We start from the raw sequence: 22,333 nt of genomic DNA on the forward strand, positions 1-22,333 counted from the left end.
AAGCTGCTGGGACTTAATGGGGAATTGCCATGCGGCGTACAAGAAGTTATAATGTTGGAGAATAAGAAGTAAAAACACTTGAAAAAAAGAAATGGAGCCAGTGCGCCTGTTCTTGATCAGTGTCTTAAAAGCAGTAAGATAGATCAAAATTTCTTGCAAAGCACCATTTTCTGGGGCATTCACGCGAGGCCCGCTCTAAATTAGCTGGCTCTGCAGGAGGTGTCTCTGCAGGAGCCATTTGCACCGAGGGTCATGCCAGAGGATGGGGAAGTTTTCAAGGTGTTTCTGGGAACTCATTAGGCTAAAAAGGAAAAATAAATCTATGGCGGGTATAAGTGGTCACTGTGTTTTCCCCTTTTAACATGCCTGAGCTGGGCTCCCCTGCCACTCCATCACCCCCTCCACTCTCGGTGATCGCCTGTGTGCGCGGCTCCAGACATGCCAAATCAGAAATGCTCCTCCCTGACCCCTTCGGCCACATTTTGGGGTAGGGAGAGAAGTTCCTGGCTCGCAGGGGTTGAGATGGGTTCGGGATGCCTTTGCTCCGACAGAGGTTTCCACGCCGGGCTGCCTCCTCGTCCTCTCCCTGCCTGCGCCGCTGGCGTTGTGCCGGTGGTCCCAGGCGGGTTGGTTGGCCCCGGTGCCGGCGTCCCCGCACCCAGCGCGGTTGTTGCTGGGCAGGGTGGAGGGATGACAGGCGCTGGTGGCACCGGGGTGTGTGGCCACGAGGCTCCTCCGGCCACTGCGCTCCCCTGGGTCTGCTGGTTGGAAGCAGTGCAGGATGCCACATTTGCCTTGAGAGAGTTAAATAATGCTTTTTTTCTTCCTTTTTTTCCTTTTATTTTCTTTGTTTTCTTCTCTTTTCATGGGGGATTGTGATGCTTTTCTGCTTCAGCTATTTATACATCCAGACAACCCTGCCTGCTAGTGCCGGTCTGTATTTTAGCACAGCCCAGCTCCTTCCTTTGAGGTTGCCCTCACCTGGTTTATTTTGTGATAAAACGAGCCCATCTTCACCCTGGCTTCACGTTCACGGCTGTGAGTTACCTGAGTTAAGAGCTATGGTATTTTTCTCTTAGTCATATAGAGATGCTCAAAGCCCTGGTGCTAAACAGCATCAATCCAAGGACCAGCTGCCCAGGGTCGTGGGTGCCTGCGGGAATTGGGTGAAACAGCTCTTTACTTTTTGGGCTTTTGTATAAATTGGTTTTGCAAATTGGAAGAAGCTCTAAAAACTGATTTCCCTGTTTTATTGCTTAAAAACCCACAAACCCATCACTTCGAAAGGGCAAAGAGGACAGGTACAGGGCTGCAGCTGAGATTGCGGGTGGTGGTAGCAAAGCAGTGAAATGCTGTGGGATCCTGGACTGTCGAGAGTCGTCACACCCCTGTGGCATCTTCTTGTCATAGAGAAACAACTGATTTCATTTTAGCAAAACCCACTGGGTGGTTTGTGCTGGGATGGTGGCAGTGGCACATCAGGTATATTCCTTGTATTGGATACTGTGCTGTTTCACCTCTGGTAGAAATCGCATGCTTTTCATCTAGCCCCAACATCATCTGTGCTAAAATGGTTGATGATTGATGTGGTTTTTCCCCTAAATTCAGGGAAACTAAACTTGGCAGAAGGATGGAGCAGAGCAGGAAGCAGCAGCAAACGCCATCTCTCCCTCATGGGGAAAGATCCCCCTCCTTCCCTATTAAAAAATTAACAGTAATGAAATAATTCCTTTATACTCATAGCTGGTCAGAAATAACTTGCCCATCTCAGGAGTCTCCTTATGTGTTTGCTGAAAATCTTTTTCAGGTTGCAGGGCTTACTTTTTTCTAGTTCATGAAAATTGCATCCTTGCTGGGAGCGATGCTGTAATAGTGTGTTGATGAGAAAGCGATCCGGGCACTTTGGTTTCCTCCTGTATTAAACCTTACAGGGGGTTTACCTGCTGGAATCAAGAGGATTTAAAATGAAAGTGGAGAGGTTCAAATGAAGATAGTGTGCTGAGTCTGACGGTGATGGGAAACAGCTGTAAAACATTAGGGAGGATAGCCTGAAATCTCAGGCAGTCAGAAGGCAAATGAAAAGTAAAGATAAAAAGTTCCTCAGAGGTGTTTGCTTAAAAAAAACAAAAAATTAAAATAAAAATATTGTGGAAGCAGTTTGGTGCTAATGCGCACCCAAAAGATTTGGCAATTCAAAGAAAGAAAATGCTAAAAAAAGAAATTAAAATTCCTTACATTGTTTGAAAAGCAAGAGACTGCTGCCTTAGAAGAAGCGCCATTGGCATGTGTGGTATGTTCTGCAATTGCTTGGGAGAGAATATTGAACTGGGGGGGGAATGGAGGGAGAGACTAATTATATATAATCTTAAAATGAATTAGGTGATATAAATGTAATGAAAGCAAATCCTGTTCCTGGAGAGACTTTTCAGTTTGCATTTTGATATCCTAGGGCAATGGCATGTTGCTCTCTGACAGACAACCATTTGATTTGGAAATATGTGAATAATTGGGAAGTGGAACCTCTTTGAATTTGTTACTTTCCCCTCTAGCGTTTGAAGGACTAATTATAGGAAGAGCTGCAGAATGCCCTATGCGGGCATGCATGCAGCCAATTTTGTACTTTGCTGGTTGCGTGAGTCACTGCACTGCATCCTGTGCTCTTTGATATGTGTCCTTGCTTAAAAAATTATATATTTATTTTATAGATGGAGAGATAAGCATGTTATACTCCATGTCACTGAGCCCTCGCTAAAGATACCTATGGTAAAAAATGCGCAGCAGCTCTGTGGTCGAGGCTGGGGATGGGCTGGGACGTGCAGGTGGTTGGGTAGGAATAAACACACACGCGGCCGATGGGGAAAGTGAACGGCTGAAAGCCTAAGCATCTTGGCAGGGCTTGTGCTGCCAGCTCGATTGAGAGGCATCACCCTATTTAAGATGATTTTAAAATGGGTCTGAAGATCCTTCTGTCTGCAGTTCTCTGCTTACCAGCAGCCGGAGGCTGACCCCACACTGGGCAGGAGGGACAATCTCCCTGTGCCCAACGTGGCCACTGCCAGTCCCCCGGATGGCACGAGCAAAATCGATGTGACCGACCCAAGGTCTCCAAGGAGGAGAGAGGGTTAATCAGCTGCGTGGCTGGTCCGAGGCACTTGGTCTCATTTATCATCTCTACCTGTGCTCAGCCACAGGATGATGGGTTTGAAGGGGGGTTGGGGCAGCACTGGGGAAGGAGACACTGTGTGTGAATAAAAATACTTCTCAGTCTGGAAAAAAAACAGTATTTCGCCACTTAGAAGAGCTCACAAATCCTAAATAGTAATGCTGTATAAATGTATGAATGTCTTAAAAAATATATGAAGTCCTTCTCTCCCACTGAAGATAATATTCATGATGGGAGCAAAACCACTGCTGGGTTGGGCTGTGCAGGGGGAGGAGAGAGGGGCACTTATAGCCAGGTGATGGATCTAAAGCCACAAGCCTACATGCAAGATCTGTAGTTCCCAAGCTGTGCTCAGCAGACCTGTTATAGTGTCTTATGTGAAGCTTTTGTTGTTTAGGTAACACAGAAAGTTTGGGATCTTCTGACATCGATGAGTCAAATATTCCTAGTGGCTCGTTCCTGACCTGATGTATAACCTTGGGCTTGGAGCTGTGCCTCCTCCTCTGGCTCTCCCCACCTGTGATAACTGGGATGACGGCATTTGCTGCTCTTTGTAAAGCAGCGCTGACATGGAGAGCTGCAAAGTAAACCAGGATGCTTCACCGGGTTAGGATGTGGGAGGCTCCGCTTACGGTTTCGGCCGAGAGCCGATGCGTGAGCTTGCTGAAGATGCGGAGCATCCTTTGTCTCGCCTTCTTTAGGCAATATGCTCTTTGGGAAGAGACAAGCGCAGTGAGGACCAGATGTATGTTAAGGCCTTAGGGCCATATTGAAATGCAAATGGAAATGAAATAGTGTATTACTTCCAAGAGCAGTAGTGGTGGTATAAAGATGAAAATGCCGTGTTGGTAGGCTGTGCATCAAAAGGGGATAGCGGGGTATCAGCCCTGACAATGCTTTATCCTGTTGGGAAACCTGCATGCAATGCAATGTTGTATTTGGGGTTTTGAGGTCATTGTTACACAGATTATTTAAGCCTGGATGCATTTTTAGCTGGACTTTGTCTAAAGAATAAACATAGCCAGGGCTGTTTTCCAGTCATCAGCTAAACAGCCAGATCCGAGGGCTTGAGTCAGCGATCCTTGCAAAACGTTACCGGCTGTCTTCAAAAACATTTCCTACCACTTTCTGCTTTTGAAAATGTAATTGTGCATAAAGTGATGCATGTTATTTTTACTTCACAAACGATTCTGATGCCTGGACCTTGTGTGTGTGTGTGTCTTGGCTCTGCTTCTCACTTGTGTGTATGGTGCTCTGCTTCCTGCGTGCATCCACGTATGCCTGAGATGGCAACGTAAGATGGGACTAGTCCTCTTCCAAAGAATAAGAGAGCTTAATTATCTCCTTCTGAAAAACCAGTGGCACAGGGACAGGAGTTCTATTTTTGCTGTGCTAGGGATGTGTGGCTTGTATCAGCATAACTAACATGTGGTTCCTATCCCACTAGAAAAGCCTGCTGTAAACAAGGGACTCCAGCTCTTGCTGCAAGGCTTGTAGTTCTGCCCTTGCTTTTGATTCAATCTGTAGAACTGCTTTTCACTAGAAACACCAGTATCATTCAGATTTCACTGTGAAATAGCTAATCCCCATTAGTTATCCCGTGCTAGAAATGCACCTTTTATGGCAAGGAAGACTATACGTTAATTCATCGCTATGCTAAGATCAAAGGTGGTTGTGAGATGCCAGCTAGGACTGAGCACTTCTCCTCTCTGCTTAGATTTTTCAAAACTGCGTAGTGGCTTGTGGATGCTTAATTGGAGACATTTTAAACATTTTTTGTCCCCTCAAGAATCAGGCACCTTTTCAAGATAGCTTAGGCTGGCTACCCTGCATGAATATCTTTACTCCCTATGAAACTCTTGGCCCACATCTTCTTCCAGAATACAGCTAGGCAGCTTCCTCTGCTTCACTGTAAAGGTCAGTTATGATGTGTTGTTAATGAATAATTACTACTGCGTGCTTCCCTTTTTAAATGGCAGGGGCATCCTTGCTACATAAAACATTAAAAAGTTGTTAAGATGGAAAATACCAATGAACAGATGAAAACCCCGTGCACAATCTCTGCCCATTGGGAAACGGTGGCGAGGGTTGTTCTGAAGGGGAGCAGGGGTGGGCTCTGGCAGGGAGGAGCTTGTGGAGGCGTTGTGTCCTTCTCCCAGCAGCTGTTGGCTCCAGGTGGCACTTTTGGGCTCGGGGCAGTTGTTTGAAGGGATTGGGTTCCTTGAATCCCAACATGAAAAGAAATGCAGACCATCTGGATAGGTCAAATGGAAATCAAGAGCGAAGTCGCAGTCAGTAACATACTGCGTTTGGTTTACCAGTAGCTGCTTGGGTCTTGCAAAATCTGAAGTATTTTTAAATGATGTTTTTCAGTTTGAAGACATTTAGTATAGGAGGTGGACAACGGCCAAACTGGGCCAGAACAAAAGCCCACCCAGCCCGGTGGCCTGTCCCCATCTATAGCCAAAAGATGCCTGGAGAGGAATGGCAGAACAAGCAAGTCCATGTGGTTCTTCTTAAAACATTATGGGGCATCTTCTGAGAAGGCGTTCCCCACATCGCCTGCCCTTTGCGTGAGGAACCACCTTCTCCAGGTTTGTTTAGAACCTGAATCCCACCAGCTGTGATTATAGCTTCATCAGCTGCCTCACACTTCATCAGTTGTCTCACCCTTGCAAAGTAGGGGCCATCTTTGAGATGGAGGAGATTGATCGGCAATATTATTCTCCAGTCTTAATTCATCATTAAGAAGAGTGCATCTCTTAGTGCTCACCCGAAGTCCCAGAACAGCTAGAATGATAGGTTATGTTTTGCTGGTGTTATTATATTAAAGTGAATCCTGTACTAGAGTATTTATATTGGAAAGCTTGAACTGTGACGTGATACCCAGGGGAAATGTGTACATGTAGTGGTGGGCTAAAACCCTCCTATAGTCCTATCTTTACTCTGACCTTAAAAAGAAAGATATAAAAGGCGGAGAGTTTCCTCTCCTTCTTGCTGCCTTGCCTGGGGCAGGTGCATTCACCTGCTTGTTGGTGTGGAAGCAGATGGACGGTCCTGTGCTTGCTGAAAAGTTACTGAAAGCTTTGTTTGCTCTTCTCGGATAGCTGCAACGCCTTACCAAAGTTCAGGAAAATTGGCTGAAGAACACTGATACCCATGTGTTCGAACCTAGTGGATAGCTTAGTGGTTTTATTGCTCAACTGGCTGCTGTCTCAGTGAAACTTTTCACGTTGCCTTGGAATTTTTTATTTTTTTATTTACAGAAAAATGGAATTTATCGGTGGTATGTCTTCCATTTCTGTTCCTGCTTATTAACAGGAGTGTATGGTAATGCCTCATACTGCACCTTTTTATTAGAGAGGTGGGAGTAGTTTGCACGCCTGTGTCCCTGGGTATATCGGAGCAGGGGGAGGTAGTGAGAAGATGTGTTCAGGGTTGCAGTTTGCTCATCTCTGTGTAGCTGCCAGACCTCTGTGTGTATGTTCCTGCAGGCACCTCTCATCTTAACAACTCATGCACATGGAGGTAAACAAGTGATGATTGCATCTTGCTGATGAAGCTCTTGAGGAGAAAGGAAAGGGTTTGACTGCAGCTTAAAATGGTCATGTTGCAGGCTATGGAGGGAGTATTGAAAGATTTTTTTCAAGGTGGTTTAAACAAGGATGAATTGATCCTTGGTTGCCCTCTTACTGAAATCTGGAGGAGAAGGAACAGAAAGAAATCTTCAAGTTTTGAAACTTGAAACTTCAAGAAAATCTTCAAGTTTTGAAATGGTTTGCTCTGTCAAGGTTAAGGTCTGACCTACTCTCTGATATCAGGAAAGGTCTCTCCACTGAGTGTTCAGGTTAGTAGAGGGAGGATTTATATAAAATGATTGCTTAGAAATTCAGCTAGATCTTACATAGTGCTTCAGATGCCTGTTGATAGTCCTTTTTATCTACAGGGAAAGCAAGGCATGGCAAGTCAGGGGGTGACTTGGGGCAGTTAGTGGCCTTGTGGTGGAATCAGGATGGTGACTTTGGCAGCAGAGCGGTGCTGTGTGCTCTGGGTCACAGCTGGTAACACTCAACATGATGAGCATCACCAGGGATCAGACGTCCTCTTGTCACCACAACAGTTGTGTAATCAAGGTTGACAACCATATACTGTTGTTTTTCTTTCAGAGACCCAACTGTCTCCATTATAGAATCACAGAACGGTTTGGGTTGGAAGGGACCTTTAAAGATCATCTAGTCAACCCCCCTGCTGTGGGCAGGGACATCTTTCACTACATCAGGTTGCTCAAAGCCCCATCCAACCTGGCCTTGAACACTTCCAATGATGAGGCATCCAAAACTTCTCTGGGCAACCCGTTCCAGTGTCTGACCACCCTCACCATAAAAAATTTCTGCCTGATGTCAATCTGAACCTACCCGCTTTCAGTTTAAAACCATTGCTCCTTGTGCTGTCACTACAGGCCTTGGTAAAAAGCCTCTCTCCGTCTTTCTTGTAAGCTTCCTTTATACATTGAAAGGCTGCAATAAGGTCTCCCTGGAGCCTTCTCCTCTCTTGGGTTCTCATTGCGTGTCCAGTGATAAATCTCTCTAAATACTTGTGGTGTCTCTGCAAGTGCCCAGATGAGGGCACCTCCATCTCCGTATTCCCATACATCAGCATCTGAATATGTGGGAGCAGCATCAGAGATGGGGCTTGTGGAGATTCCCACCTATCTGAGGTTAGGAAATTGTCTAGGAGTACAATACTGAATCTTAGAATATTACTTTATGTCGTTTTACGTAATATTGGAGCCTGGTCACCATGGGAACAGGCATCTAAATAGAAAGTTGAACTGGAAGGGGATGTACCCAGTTTCTGGGGTGGAGCTGCCGAGCTCATGTCATCCAGAAAGCTCGGACGCGGTTGGAGGGTAAGTGCTTCTCCTTCCATGCCATGTGCGCATTGTGGTCCAAAGTGTTTTAGTCTTCCTTTACGGCTTGAGAAAACTATAAAACACCAGGAAGGAGAAGACCTCTCCAAGAGCACGCAATTATTTTATTGCTTTCTGCCTGTGTAACAGGCAGAGTTTCAACTCTCTGGGACAAACTGCTCAGAAACATTTTTATTTCAAAGTGGAATCTGGAGGCTGGTGAGTACATGTAATCAAGATGAAAGCTAATAGGTGACTTTATCCCCCCCTCCCCGTATCTCTTCAGCATCTCTTTTATAACTTGTCTTCAGCGAATCACTGTAGTTATCCAGCCGTTTCTTCTGTGCCTTTCATTATTGTAACAGAAACAATCACTGGAAATTGCATGATGGTATTGGATTGTGCTACATTCCTTCCTCAGGTCATTTGACGGTAGCTTTTTTCAATAGACCCAAAGGAGAAAGGTACATTTCTGTAAACATGAGACAAGTCCTAGATGTGCTGTAGCCACTTGGGAGAAAACTCCATTGTAAAAGAGGCTTTTAAAATTGCTCATGTGGGATTTGCCATTAAAAGTGTAAAGACGGGAGAAATGGACTTCTGATTCGGCTGACAACTTGCTTCTCATCCTCCAAAGAATTTTAGGAATGTCTTTACTTCCTTTTGGAAGGCTTAAGGCTAGTGTGGGATTGCAAGGGCTAGAGAGTTGCTTTTCTTCCTGCCTCCCTTCTCTCTCCGGCTAGGTTCAGCTGCCTTCTCATGCTTTGCCTGAAGCTTGTTAACTCTTGAAATACCAGTGTACACTGGGAAAGAGGCTTTTAAAAGTCAGTGGTTTCTTCTTTTGCAAAACTTGAATCAGCTGAAGATCTAGGATGTAATGTAAAAGATGTCGCTTGCTTCAAGGAGTTATCAGGTATTTTCATACATACTGCTGTGGGCTGAACTGAGGAAACTCTGCCTGGGAGGTGGTAACGCATGCTTGTCCTTCATCAGTGTGACACTGGCTGTAAATGGTGCTAGTGCTTGTTTGTGCGCTGGACTTCGACCATACTCTTACTCTTTGAGCTAAAATGCACCAGCGTGTCAGAGCATCGGCGATTGCTCACGTGCTGGGGAATGCAGGTTGGACTGGCAGCTAAAATTTGCGTGTTTTATTCTCTAGAGCATAGGGAAATACGGGAATTTTGTCATACTGTATTTTGATGAGAATGGTCTTTGCCCAAAAGGACTTAATTACCCATCAAAACATTGAACCCTCAAGTATTCTGTAGGGAGCCACCGGCTTTGCTGCAACTCAGGGCCCTCCATAAAGAGCTGGACAAGCATCCCCCGCATGGTCCTGCAGTGTTTCTTCTTGCTGAAACCCTTGGTTCCTCTGAAGCAGAAGTTTGGTTTTCTCGGGTGAATAAAGTAGAGACCCCAGTTGGGATCAGCCAACAAACGTCCATCATCGTGCTGGAACTGAGGTTTGAACTTATACGTCTGGTAAGATTTTCTCTTGGCCACTGCTTCCCCTTCAACTGGCTGGCAAGGAGAAGCTCAGTGCCTTTAAAGCCACGGAGTAGCAGAAAGTAATCTTAGAAACCCGATTTCTAGATGGAGAGAATCTTCTTCTGCTGACAAAGATTTATCAAATTAATTCTTCCCCGAGTTTCCCACTTGCTCATGTAATCTGCTGATTGAGTCATCTCTATGGTGTATTTGAATTTTGGTCAATGATGGAGTTTAAAACAGCGATTTTAAACCCTGTCCCACAGTTTAGAGTATTGTGCTTTTTTACTTCCTTTCTTCTTCCATCCTGCTGAGAAAACTGCCCAACTCTGAGCTTTGATTATTCAAGTGGAAGAGGGTGACAAGAAGACAAACAAACATCATTTAGTTCTTGGGGGCACGCTTTCCTGATGCTTGACCTTTTGGACTTCCAACATCTTCTTGTCCATTTACATGCATTACAGTTTTTCCAATTACCAGTGAATTAAATTTGGAATTGTGGTATTTGGAAATGTCAAGCAGAATCAATAGAAAAGCACTTGGGGTCCAATCTTAGTAGACTCAGCACATTTTAAAGCATATTTGAAATGTCCCTGCTGATAAATCTCGGAGGACCACATGTAGATTATGAATTGAGGTGCTGCCATTTGGGTACTGAAGCTCTCTGTGGCTTGCCAGGTGGGCTGTGGTGTTTTAGACTCACATCAGTCTCTCCCTGGAGAAGACCCTAGAAATCAGGAGCTCTCAGGGGCATTTCTGCTGGTGGCAGCAGCACAGGAGGACGAGGACAGTGGGATGGAGCAGGCACACGTGAAAGAGCTGGGAAAGGTATTGCCATGTGGTTAGTGCCGTTCCTTAAATCTCTGCACTCTACAAGGAGATGCTGCCATATCCTCATCCCTTTGCCTGGAAGGAAATTTCTTTTGTAAGCTTGCTCTGAAAGCTTTTCAAAACTTCACTCTGTGTGGGGGAAATATTTACGAACATACGTGATTTCACTTCCTCCTCCCATGCTCTTTGGAGACCTCATGCTGGCTCCCGAGGAGAACGGGAAAGAACAAATGATTATGTTTTAAATGTCATTTCAGAATTTGCTGCATATTTTACTTAGTGATTTGTGGCATGTGGTAAAAATCTGCCCTCTATTTGATTTTTAGGAGTGTAGTTGGAAATATCTTAATCTTGTGATTAAACTCTTAATATTTTCTGTCACTGAGGTTGCAAAGTTTGGGGGCTGAGACAACCTTCTCGGTAGCTTATTTGCACAGTGCTTAGCCCACAAGGGTCCATTTTTCATGCCAGAGAGTAGTCATTGCTGTTACAAGCCAAATAAATGGTCTGCTTAATGCTTTTATAAATGCACACCTCGAATTTAAGAAAAAAAAATAATCTCAATACCTACATGCTTGTTTGAAAACTCATGGTCTGGGGGGGGGAAACACAGCCTCTGCTCTGTGGAAATCCTATACGGAGCAAGGCATTTTCTTGGTGTAGTGGTGGAAAGGAAGCCCAGAGGTGTCTCCTGATGAGTGGGGTGGATGGAGGAGCAGTCGGGATTCTCCTGCTACGCTTGTGGCGGAGGTCCTGCAAGAGGTGGCATCCTTGGGGACAGTCACACACGGGTAGACAGCAGCTCAGCATCTTGGGAAGCTTGGCCGGGTGGTCTGCAGCTTCGTGTGTTCTCCTCCACCCTGCGCCGCGTGCAGGCAGGCGGTCGGTGGCGGTGCCCTTTTTGGATGTGTAACTTTTCTGTTCATCAAGGCTGACTTGATTTTGTTTTTATCCTCTTGGGTGTAGCGGAGAAGTGTGTATCTGCATTTAGAAAAAAAAAAAGAAAAATAAATTGGGCCTTTTTTGTGTGTTATTACTAATCTGGTTTGAGCTCTGCTGTCCAAATTGCCTCATTTGTGACCCAAAGTGCATTTAAACATGAACTGCAGAAGCACCACGGCATTAAATGCTTTTGATTGATCTCCCTGATGGTTTTATTAAAGAACTAAAACCTTTTTTTGGGGAGACAGATACAGTTAGTGATGCGAAGGAAGAAATCTAATTACATTTGGCTTTGTCCTTAACTGAAATGCTACAAAATAGGATTTTTCTAATGGATAACTAAAATGATCTCTTCTTTAAATAAAATATAGAAATGACCAGCTGAGTTCAAGTAAAAAATGCACTGCTTCCAAAAATTGATTAACTACTGGCAACGTTTCTGTCCTGCTGCACGCCAATCCAGCCAGTGACCTGGCCAAACCTCCTTGGATCGCTCGGCCTGGCCAGAGGAATGATTTACTAAACCTTTTCCTGAGTGATCCTCCCCTTTGGGCCAAGAGATTAATCTCATCAGCTCTGTGTGTGTGTGTGTACACTCAGTATTTCACTAAATCGAATAACACTGTCATCTCACTCAGCTCCGTCTTCCCTAACCAGGAATCTGCCTGGTTTTATGGATTTGTAAGGAGCTGGAATGCTGCGTGTCCTTCTCTAGATCCTTCTTCTATCCACCCTATTCCACTTAAAATACCAGGGAAATTATTCAGAAGAATTAAATCTTTATTGCATCCTTCCCCCAAGCTGGTAGTAATGACTCTTAAAACATGCTCCCTATATTTTACAAAACAGGTTTTACTAGCAGTTTGGGAGAAAATTGTAATAAAGCTCTAATTCTTTTGAATAATTTCCTTGTTATCTTTTACTGACTTAAGCCCAAGTTAAAAAAGAGATATATGGGGGGGGGGGGGATTGCTACACAGATGTCCGTGGAAGCTGTGAAGCGTGAGTCATGGTGTGAATATAGAAGCCCTGAGTTGTCATCCCTGGTGAGCAGGGAGGATGTATTTCTTAATATTAAAGTTCCTTTTTTAATTTTGAAAGAAAATGACTTAAAGCCTCCTGTCCTTTTGAGACTGGTTGTCAATGGCATCATTGCAGGTTTCCATGGCAATATATGCTGAGATAATAGATTAACAGCCATCGATTGACTTGAAAACTTAGAGCTCTTTTATCGTGGGATATGCCAAATGTATTGACAGAAAACAAAATTCAAAGTAATATCCTCCCTAGGTGTTACACCGTTGCCGTTCTCAGTGCTGCATGGGCCCGGTTTTACCTGATCTGGCTTAAGAGCTAAAACATTTTGCAATAGTTGATGCTTTACCAGTTTTTTGTAATTAGCCAGGGCACTGCCCATCCCTGCACCCAGCCGGCTGGAAGGGGCAAGCCCTGGGTATTTGATCGCTCCGTGCCTGGGTGTACGCTGGCCACGGGGGTCCCCAAAGGTGGGGTGAAGTTTTGCCTTGAGAAAGGGGCTCATTTCTGGTACATGGAGCTCATTGCTGTTATGTGGGGCTCCGCCGTTTCAAGGCTTTGTGAAAGAACGGGGGTTACAAGCAACAAGTCTTTAAATCCTCATGTACAATTACGTACTTAACCACAGATGTCATCGCTAGTTTGATGCTTTGCCTAAAAATGTATTTAGATCCTATTATTTAAGTACAGCAGGAATGAAATCACCCTGCTTGGGGAATAAGTGCTGGAGCAACACTTACTAATTGTGAATTCATTATCAGCTCTGTAGAGATACAGCTGGGTGGTCTCTCCAGAGCAACATTTTCCAAACTTTCCCAGTTGCAAGCCTTCCTCTGGTTTCATTTTGGGATCCAAAATGCTAGCAACGACTATTTGAATGTCTTTCATTTGCAGTCCTGCATATAACTTCTGGGGAGGTGTCTGGAAGAGGGAGAGCTGGGGGGCAGCAGCCCTCTTTCCCTGCCTTTCCCTCCCCACCAGTGCCTCCCAGTGTGCTCTACACATGCTTAGATTGTGGTCCCCACCAGGATGTGCCAAAATTCAGCCCCGGGTTCGGAGGCGGCTGGTTTAGCATCCCCGCAGGCGCTGAGCAATGGGAAGGGGCGGGCGCGAGCTGATGCTGAAGTGGCTGATCCCAGGAGATGCTGCGCTGCAAGGTGAGCGCCCAGCAGCCTCTTATTTCCCAGCTCTGCTCAACCATACTGTGGTTTGAGGGATAGCTCTTGAAAACAAACCCAAACCTCAAACAAAGGGCCCGACTTTCATAATCACACATGCAAGAATGCATCCGCAGTTGCTTAATTGCTACATGCAATTACCCTCCAAATTAGAGGGCAATTACCCCAATTCAGTGTACAATCTCTGTCATTTTATATTATAAAATTACATGTACAAATAGCTATATAGGGACATAACTAAGTGTTTGCAAATAACTTCAGTTGCATACACAGTTTCATGTATAAAGCCCGGTGGTTTTGACAGTTAGGCAAACAGACTGTCTGGTAAATCACTCAGTGTTTATGCAGACTATTTTGACACATCCCATCTTTTCGTATATACTTTCATTTTAGGTTTTAAAAAGGGGACAGGCAGAGATAAAGAGCTGAGATTTATAGCAGCCTTCAGCCTTGGGGAAGATATTCCCTGTGTATCTAATTATGGGTTAGGAGCCCAGCAACTGCTAACACCTAGACCTGGAGTTGCAACACTGGATCTTGCCTATAGTTTAGCAGCTGTTGGATAATGACACAGCCTCAGTGATCTGTCGGCAGCTCCAAATTAGGAGAGCAGAGTTTAGTCTCAGATCAGCAGCGAGGTCCCATGCCTCAGCAGGCTGAAGTCCTTCAGTTCAAGAGGAGCCTTTTTAATGAGCTCCCTCTGTGCCTTGCAACTCCCAAGTAGAGGAGAGAGGTCTTCCTGCGTCGCACAGTGTTCTGACTGCTCTTCCCATCATTACATGCCTCGGATAGGTGCTGGGGGTCTTGCTCGGCAAAATCCTAGTGATGCTTCAGTCAACTGGAGCAGAAAATTGACCCAAAGGAATTGGTATAATGATAGTTTCTCAGGACTGAGGTCAAAAAGTTGACTTCCACCCCAAAAATAGGTGGTGGTGGGTAGCCTCCCTCTGCCTTCATGATGTGTTGAGAGTTATATGGGCTCGGTGGTGTTTTCTGTAAAGGTATTTGTGTGCGGCTTTTGTTTGAGGAAGGTGTTGGGAGAAGCCACTCTGCGTCATCCCCAAAGCGCTGGGTGGATGCAGTGGGATACCAGAAACCCATCTGCTCCTGCAAAGCCTAATTCTTCCTTAGACTTTGAATTCAAACAGGACTTCAGACTTTATTCCTTAAATGACTATTTGTGGATTGTGGTATTAAAACGTTTATCGTTTTTGCCTGGCTGCTGACATGAGGCAGCATGTTCTCTTTTCCGTGGAGAGAACTAGGGCTGATAGCAGGCTGCGCTGCTGGAGATGCCATGCTCCTGCCTGATGTGCATGCTCCTGGTTTGCTTGCTCAGCACTTTCTGCAAAGCAGTGCCTACGCAGCGAGGTGGTTCTGCCTGCGGTAGTTTCTGCAGACATGGTTGAAACATCTTCCCTGCAAAATGCATACGTGTGGCAGGGGCCAGCAGATCACTCCTGCGTTTGTACCTCTTGCCTGTACCTAATGGGATTCCCTGCTGGGTAGGAAACAGCTTTTTTTCGAACTTTTGCTTTGTGGCTGGTGGAATTGGGTTAGGTGGGAGGGGAACGGGGGCCCAATGAATTAGACGAAGTTCCAACAGCAGTCTTCCAACACTTGCTTAGCAAATGTTTTATATCTCGTTACGCGCAAGTCCTGTTGACTTTCTGCCAAAAGCTAAGCATGGGTGTCCCTACCAGGCAATGCCACCAAATGAAGGAGGTCAGGAGCTTTCCTACCACGTGCCAGTGCTGGCATGAGGGAGACGGCAAGAGCATCGTGGGGAGGGAAGGGCAGGACCGGGGCGGGGGACACAGCCCCTTTAGTCCATCTCAAACTGTGGTTTGTGGCTGCACCCAAAGGCTTTTGTTTCAGGAGAAGCTTTTTGTTGCCAAAATTAATCCTGTCCTTTCCCTCAGCTGCTCAGGTTTGGTTCAACACCTCCTTTGAGCCTGCTGCTGTGGGTTGAGGGAAGCCCACTCAAGTCCAACCCTTGTTGCGCTAATTCATCAGCTGTGTCCAATGGAAGGAGACAAGCACTTCTTGCACCCATTTTGGGGCAATACCCTCCGATTTTTCTTGCAACTTGAAATGAGAAGCAGGACATGGTTGATCTGTGCTTCTCCCACCTGTGTTGCTCTGCAGAAGTGTCCAGCTCTGTGTTTCTTACAGACCTCCGGTGGCCTTGACAGAATGGGCACTTCCATACCCATTGCCCAGGGGGGAAAGAAGAGGCAGAAAAAACTACATGGCTTCCCAGAGATGCAGGAGCAGAGCTCAGATTTCCTCCTCTTACTCACCACCACCCCACCCTTCTCCCTCAAAGGGACAAAAGCCTGTTTCCGTTTCCTCTCCTTCCATTCAGTTGAGGGTGCTGATAAGGCAGTTAGCTACAAACTTTGGTCTCTGTGTGATCCATTACAGAGCAAGGTGTGAGTGTTTTTTGATGAGCTGAAGCAGCAGGTAGATTAACACCCAGTCCTGGAGCTGTGCCCCTTCCTGCTGAGACCATCTTGGGCACAAACAAAAGGTTTTCTTGCAGTCCTGAGCACCCAGCAGGATGAGGATCCTTACTAAACGGCTTTTTAAAAAAGATCTGAAAGCAGGCGGCAAACACGCAGGTTTTTAAAGTGTCTCCTTAATGCAAGCATCCTTAGGAACTGTTTTAAAGAAAACATGCATGCATTTAGTCATCCAAAACTTTATACATGCTTTTATTCAATTCATCTAAACTTTGACAGCGGGGGGAAAAACTGCAAAAGGCCTTTTTCCTGGCGCGGTTGCTGTTTGCTGAGTTGGGTTTGTGTGTTTGCAAGCAGATCTTAGTTTTCAGCTGAAACTTGTTCCAGAAAAGACAACTGTCTTGGGGGAAGGGAGCCTGGGCTCAGCACAGGATTTAGCAGACTCGGTTTGCTGGTCCCAGAGCTGATACAGCTCCTGCTTCACATCTTTTTAACATTCCCTTTTCAAAGCACAGTGGAAACATCAAATCTCACCGCAGCTTTGTGCATTGCATTGGCCCTCGTTGCAGGTGGAGAAAACAGAGGCTACACAATATTGCTCGAGGTTACAGACGGAGGTGGCTGAGCCAGGATTAGATTTTGGGGCTGTTTCCCAGGCAAATGGTTCATTAAACCTTCCTGCTTTCTGTGAGATGGGGTTGGGGAGGGAGAGGAAATTTCCATCTAGGGATTCGGTTTGGGCTGATGGAAATGATATTACAAAATGTATTTGAAGGACTGGACCAGAAGGTGATAGTGAGTGTTAGCTATCAGGTATCAGCTGGAAGCCATGTCTAGGATCACAATGAAGCTAAGATATTTAGTTATTCCTTTATAAATAAAAAGATACCACCCTCCCTGCACACAAGACAACGCTCCTTCGCTTTCCTGCTGATTTAACCAGTATTTAGCAAAAATGCTTAATCTGCCCTAACAAAGCGTGATGTAAGTATCAAGAGAACAAATATCAAGGCTTTAACAAGGAGTGTCAATATTGACACTGTTCTGTGTTGAGGGATATTGGTACGTAGTTTTTATTATAGTAAGCAACTTGTCAGAGGAAAACTCAGATGGAGCTTTGCAAGTGCCGATAAAACCTGCAGGTGCTATTAGAATCGAGCTCTTGTTTGTGTGTGCTTTGAATATAATTTCCAGTTTCAGAAGTCAGCTTTATGACTTTCTCATACCCCTCCTCCCTTGCAGTCTCTCCCACAATGCAGATTAAACATTCTTCCCAAAAAAGGAGTTATTGAAGGACTGAACACCTCTTCAACTTGCAAAGAGATCTTCCTAGTCTGATGAGTTTGCTCCATACCAGGAAAATTACCCATCGCTGGGTCCAGGTGTTGGTATCAGGAGCAGGTTGGACACATCACCCCTAGCTTGTGCAGAAACTATGGTTTCTCCTGCAACCTTCTTGCAGTTCCAGTTCTTCTCTGTGCCAGATCATCTGCACTCCTTGCTTGACGCTGTTGGCAGCAGAAGGTTGATTCCCTACAGCAGATCAGGCTACATTCAATAGCTTGAATGCAGTCTCTAGCTTACGCACCATCTCTAAAGGGCTCTCCATGCACTGCAAAATTGGAGGTGAATCCTGCCACCAGGTAACAGCTTGGAGACTTGGCAACTTGAGGAGTTGCAGGCTGTGGAAAGGCAGGTCAGGCTCCCCCCAGCATCCTGCTTACTTGGGACAAGTCATTTAATCTTGGCATGTTCAGTCTTCAGTTGGAAGTAATACTCCCGTCTCTGTCTGGGTGTTGTGAGGGTACTTACATCAGTAGCGGATGGGTGTTCAGGTATGGAAACGATGAAGCTACAGAAGGTATCCGGGGCCTGGAGCTGGTGCCTGTGCCCAGGCTGGGTGTTTTCTCTGCTGGCTGTAAGCCACTCTCTTCTCAGTGTCTTATGAAGACTGAATTGCCTCACCTTGTAGAGACCTTTCAGAAGTGGCTGGTTTGCCACGTTGAGTGGGAATCACAGGCTGGGTTGCATTTAGATCATCCAGACATGGCCCCGACTGCCTTAATCTCAACATTGAAGGTTGCACAGCCTTTGGAGAAGAGAATCATGAAAGCACTGCAAAATTTTCCAGCCAGAAACTTAGTTCTGTGCTTTGCAAAGGTCTAGCTATTCTGGGAGCGTAGCACTTTCATTTCACCATCCTGTGGGACCAATTCGTGTTTTCTACCCAGTTGTCAACACATTTTATTGGGATACCTGCATTTTCCATGATTGCAATCCATCAAAATAACGGCTAGGTCTGACCTTACCTTATGTTGGGTAATCCCAAAGAGAGATGGCTGCAGGGCATCTCAGGATTTACGAAATCACGAGCTTCATGGTACCTTTTCTGGTTGTCTGCTTACATGTTGTGTGTTTGTTTCATTCTTCTTCTCATTTTAAACTAATCCTCAAAATGCCACAAAGCAGAATATTTTCAAATGAAGAGAGGATTTCTAAGTCTTAGGACAAAACAGGTCACCTGCAGATATCAGTGTTCCCTTACTTGACTCCATTTTTAATGGATGTGTCTGTAATCGTGTTTCAGTTCTGTGCCATGGTGGCTATGGGGGAATTGTTTCACTTGGGGCAGTAGGAACCCCTTGGTGCTTTGGTACAAGGCTCTAAAGGGGGAAGGACCCACAGGCTATGGACACGCCTTTGTTTGTGGTGGCCAAAGTTCCGTTTGGGGTGGCCACAGTTGTTTGGGGAACAGAGTTGCTTTTTGCTGAAGGTCTTGCTTGGGAGGAGAGGCAGCGTGATCTTTGTCAACTGCAGCTAAAAACATGATATTTATCATATGGAGACTATCCAAATAAGCCTGAACTGGGCTCTAAGTGAGGAACAGGCACTGGTCTGGCCCTCCTCTCCAGGGTGAATATTATCTGTTCTCAGTTACATCCTACCCATGTAAGAAACCCTTTATTTTTAGGTGGTGTTTCCCAGGATAGTGGTGGAGAGGGAGGGTAACTCCGTTGTGTGACATCCCAGAAAGCGGCAAGTAGCACCCTGGGAGGTTGTCTTTCCTAAACAGGGTTTCTGTGGTTAGAAAATACTGGGTATGGGTTGCCTTGTACATCCCCCTGTTGGGGTCCTATGATTGAAGCACTGGCCAGAGGAGACCTGGGAGGGCAGGTCTCAGCTGGGCTCTTGACTTCACCATGAGCTCCTGTTGTGAGCCTAGGCAAACCTGACCTCTCTGTTCCCCACCTCACACCAGCAAAGGAGAATAACCCTCCACATGATGAGCTGCTTAGCTCCCAGGGAGGCAAATGTATGCATCACCTAAAGAAAAGCCACGTGGAGATGCATCTCCCAGGATCTGTTTGATTCTGCTTCAGCGTACTTGGGGTTTGAATTTTGCTTCAGGACCAGGCCATGGGGAGGCTGAGACAAGGGAATGCATTTACTATAATGCCAACTGGGAGCTGGAGAAGACGAACCAGAGCGGCGTGGAGCGCTGCGAGGGGGAGAAAGACAAGCGGCTCCACTGCTACGCCTCCTGGAGAAACAACTCGGGCTCCATCGAGCTGGTGAAGAAAGGCTGCTGGTTGGACGATTTCAACTGTTATGACAGGTAATATCCTAACTGTTTTTTCTGAATGCAGGTTTAATTGTTCCTCTTAAGTGCAAAGGCTCGTGATTTTTGCATCGAGGAAAAGAAAGCAAGTCCAAGTCAATTGGCCCGTTCATCCCCTGTAATTACTTCTGTTGCTAATGCAGCTCTCAGAATTGTCACTTATCTGCCTTGACTTTCCAAATAGAAGGCACTTTAAGGGTGTTTTTGTTGTGTGTTGTTTTTTTTTTCTTTTCCTTAGCAAAGCTTTGATAATTCTGGCATGTGTTGAAAAACGTGTCCTGTACCATCAAATGAAGAGCAATATGTTCTTCCAGGAGCATTTGGTGATACAGAGGAAAACCTGGAATCATTTGGAGCTCTCTAGAAAAGCACAGATATTTGGGGGTGGTTAGAGGTTGAGATATTCTGGCGTTGGTGATGTTGCAAAAAGTTTCACTGGTCTTCGGCTCAGTTAAGAGACAGGCCAGGAGAAAGAGCAGGGCAGCAAAAGCAATATGTGCATTTGTGTGTCACTGCCTGTAGTGAGCTGAAAAGGAGAGAGGTTTTGTAGTACGAAGGCTCCAGCCTCATTAAATAGCTGGGAAAATAAACTAGTCTTTTCTCATTCCCCTTGACGCAATTCTACAGAGAGGAAAAGAATTACAGCTAAAGAAAATAGCCCTCTGAAGTTTCACGGTTTAAAAGGAAAATGCTCAGTAGTTCTGGACTCAGTGTTTCTGTTAAAAAACCCCAATGACCAACCAACAAACCCAAACCCAACCCTTTCGATAAGGATTAATAGGACATAAAATTCAAGGATTTCCCTTGGTATAATACCAATGTGGGTTCATCTCGCCTTTGTGCAATTCCCAGCTGCGCATCTTTGTAGCTTCACATTCTGAAAGTCTTAGGACATCAGGTCCTAAGCCATGGGGCTTAAGCTGGGACTAGATTTGTCCCATGGCTGGAGAGTTTTCTCCCTGTACACTATTCCTGCTTTTGTGCCCGTTGTCTTAGCTTATCCCAACTGTGAGTCGTTCCTCATCTTCCTTCTATTATTAGCTCTGGGGTTACTTTCCCACCACACCTATTCCCTTGCCAGTTGCGTAGCCAAGCTCTATATATAGTTAAATTTTTATTCTTTCCCGATAAATCAATCCTCCTTGGCCCATTAGTCATCTTAATGCCGATCCTTCTGAGAACAGAAGGTCACTCTAGTTTCCTACTTCCAAGCAGAAGTGTTTACTGTAAACAGATTTCTCCTTTCAGTGCCTGCTCTCGTATACAGTGACACTTGTATTGTCACTGAGTGTCTCTGTGCAGGGATGTAGTGGTTCTTAAACTTTGTCATAATGTGTTGCTCTGTTACAACAGTAAAAAGTTTCCAGGGCTCCTCACAAGCCTTTTTGCAGCCCTGGGGTTGAGCATCCATTATCCTACAGCCTGATTCTTCACAGCCGCAGTTCCAGGGCAAAGCTAAAAGATCTTCTGAGAATTAACAAACAGTACAAGTGTTGAAAGCAACATTTGAAATAAAGGTTAGCTTTAATTAAATATAGGCTGTTTGAATGGAATCTTTTTTTTTTTTTCCCTTCCCTTGAGTGCCCTTGGCAGTCTTTCATGCAGGTATTGTTGCATCCCAAGATGGCAAAAATGGCTAAAAAGATGATTTTTCGATTGACGGTGCTGTGCTGATGCCCTTTCTGTCTCTGTCTTCAGCACCTTTGGATGCTGAGCTCCTGGGTGCAGCCTCGGGAGATGCACCTGTACCTCTATCTGCAAAAGCGTCCCCTGCATGCAGGGCACGGTCCCGTTCTGCCAGGCTGCAGCTCCTCTCCTAGCACAGGCGGCACGTGTTGGTCCATGCCAAGCGCTGCCTCCTTGTCGCTGGAAGGTGAAAAATTCAGGAGTGCAAGGGTTGGGACATTGAGGGTGATGGCTTCTTACTCTCTTCTTTACCTTAAGGAAACAAGAACGTGGCACACGTACATTTAAGGCTATAGGAAAAAGGTAGTGTTTAAAAATCGACTTGTGTGCTCTTCATTTATTTACACAGCCCCACTGGAGAGGTCGTGTTCACGTTCCCTTGAAGAGCACGTGAACCCCTACGAAATGTGCCCTTGCTGCCATAGAAAAATGTGTCATTCTCTCCCACTGTCTCATTTGTAATATTTGCTAAGTATAACATGTCATATGTACCTGGATGGCTGCCCTGAGCGCACACCATCTCAAAGACAGGGATAATGAATTGCAGATGTGGAGCAGGCTGTTTTCACTCATTAGCTTGATTTCTTCACCAACAGATTTAGCAAAGGATGTGTTTTCTATTGAAGACTCCAATAGTGATGCTGTTAAATCCAAACGGCTTGTTATCTGATTTCATGAAAAAGCATCTGGAAACATTGCTTAACTTGTTGAAACATCTTTGTTCATTTGAATAAGTCAAATAGCTGCTTTTTTTCTTTGAAGTTTAAAAAAATAGAAGCCTGAAAAACAAACCAAGTGCTTCCCAGCTGAGACCTTGCAGAAGACATTTCAGCTATAGCCACTTTTTTTTCCCCAAAAGGAATAAAGCACTGAAAACTACCCTGCGTTGTGATTGAAGAGAGCCCTTTCCGTTCTTCTCGTGGCAGCGTGTCAGTGATACCACAGAAAGGGAGGCTTGGCATGGGTTCATAAATGAGTAATAATGTCAAACACATATGATTGTTTTGCTACTTC

At 45.3% G+C, this 22,333-nt stretch overlaps 1 protein-coding gene across 3 annotated transcripts in view; it reads left to right on the top strand.

Moving 5' to 3' along the window:
• Positions 1-22,333, top strand: part of ACVR2B (activin A receptor type 2B) — a 107,226-nt gene that overhangs the window by 60,195 nt on the left and 24,698 nt on the right. For all 3 annotated transcript variants that reach the window (XM_072854772.1, XM_072854774.1, XM_072854773.1), the window contains exon 3: positions 19,423-19,630. In XM_072854772.1, the coding sequence (XP_072710873.1) occupies positions 19,423-19,630 (208 nt within the window). The remainder of the gene's footprint in view (positions 1-19,422; positions 19,631-22,333) is intronic.

This window comes from Ciconia boyciana, chromosome 2 (assembly GCF_034638445.1).
Source record: "Ciconia boyciana chromosome 2, ASM3463844v1, whole genome shotgun sequence".
NCBI lineage: Eukaryota > Metazoa > Chordata > Aves > Ciconiiformes > Ciconiidae > Ciconia > Ciconia boyciana.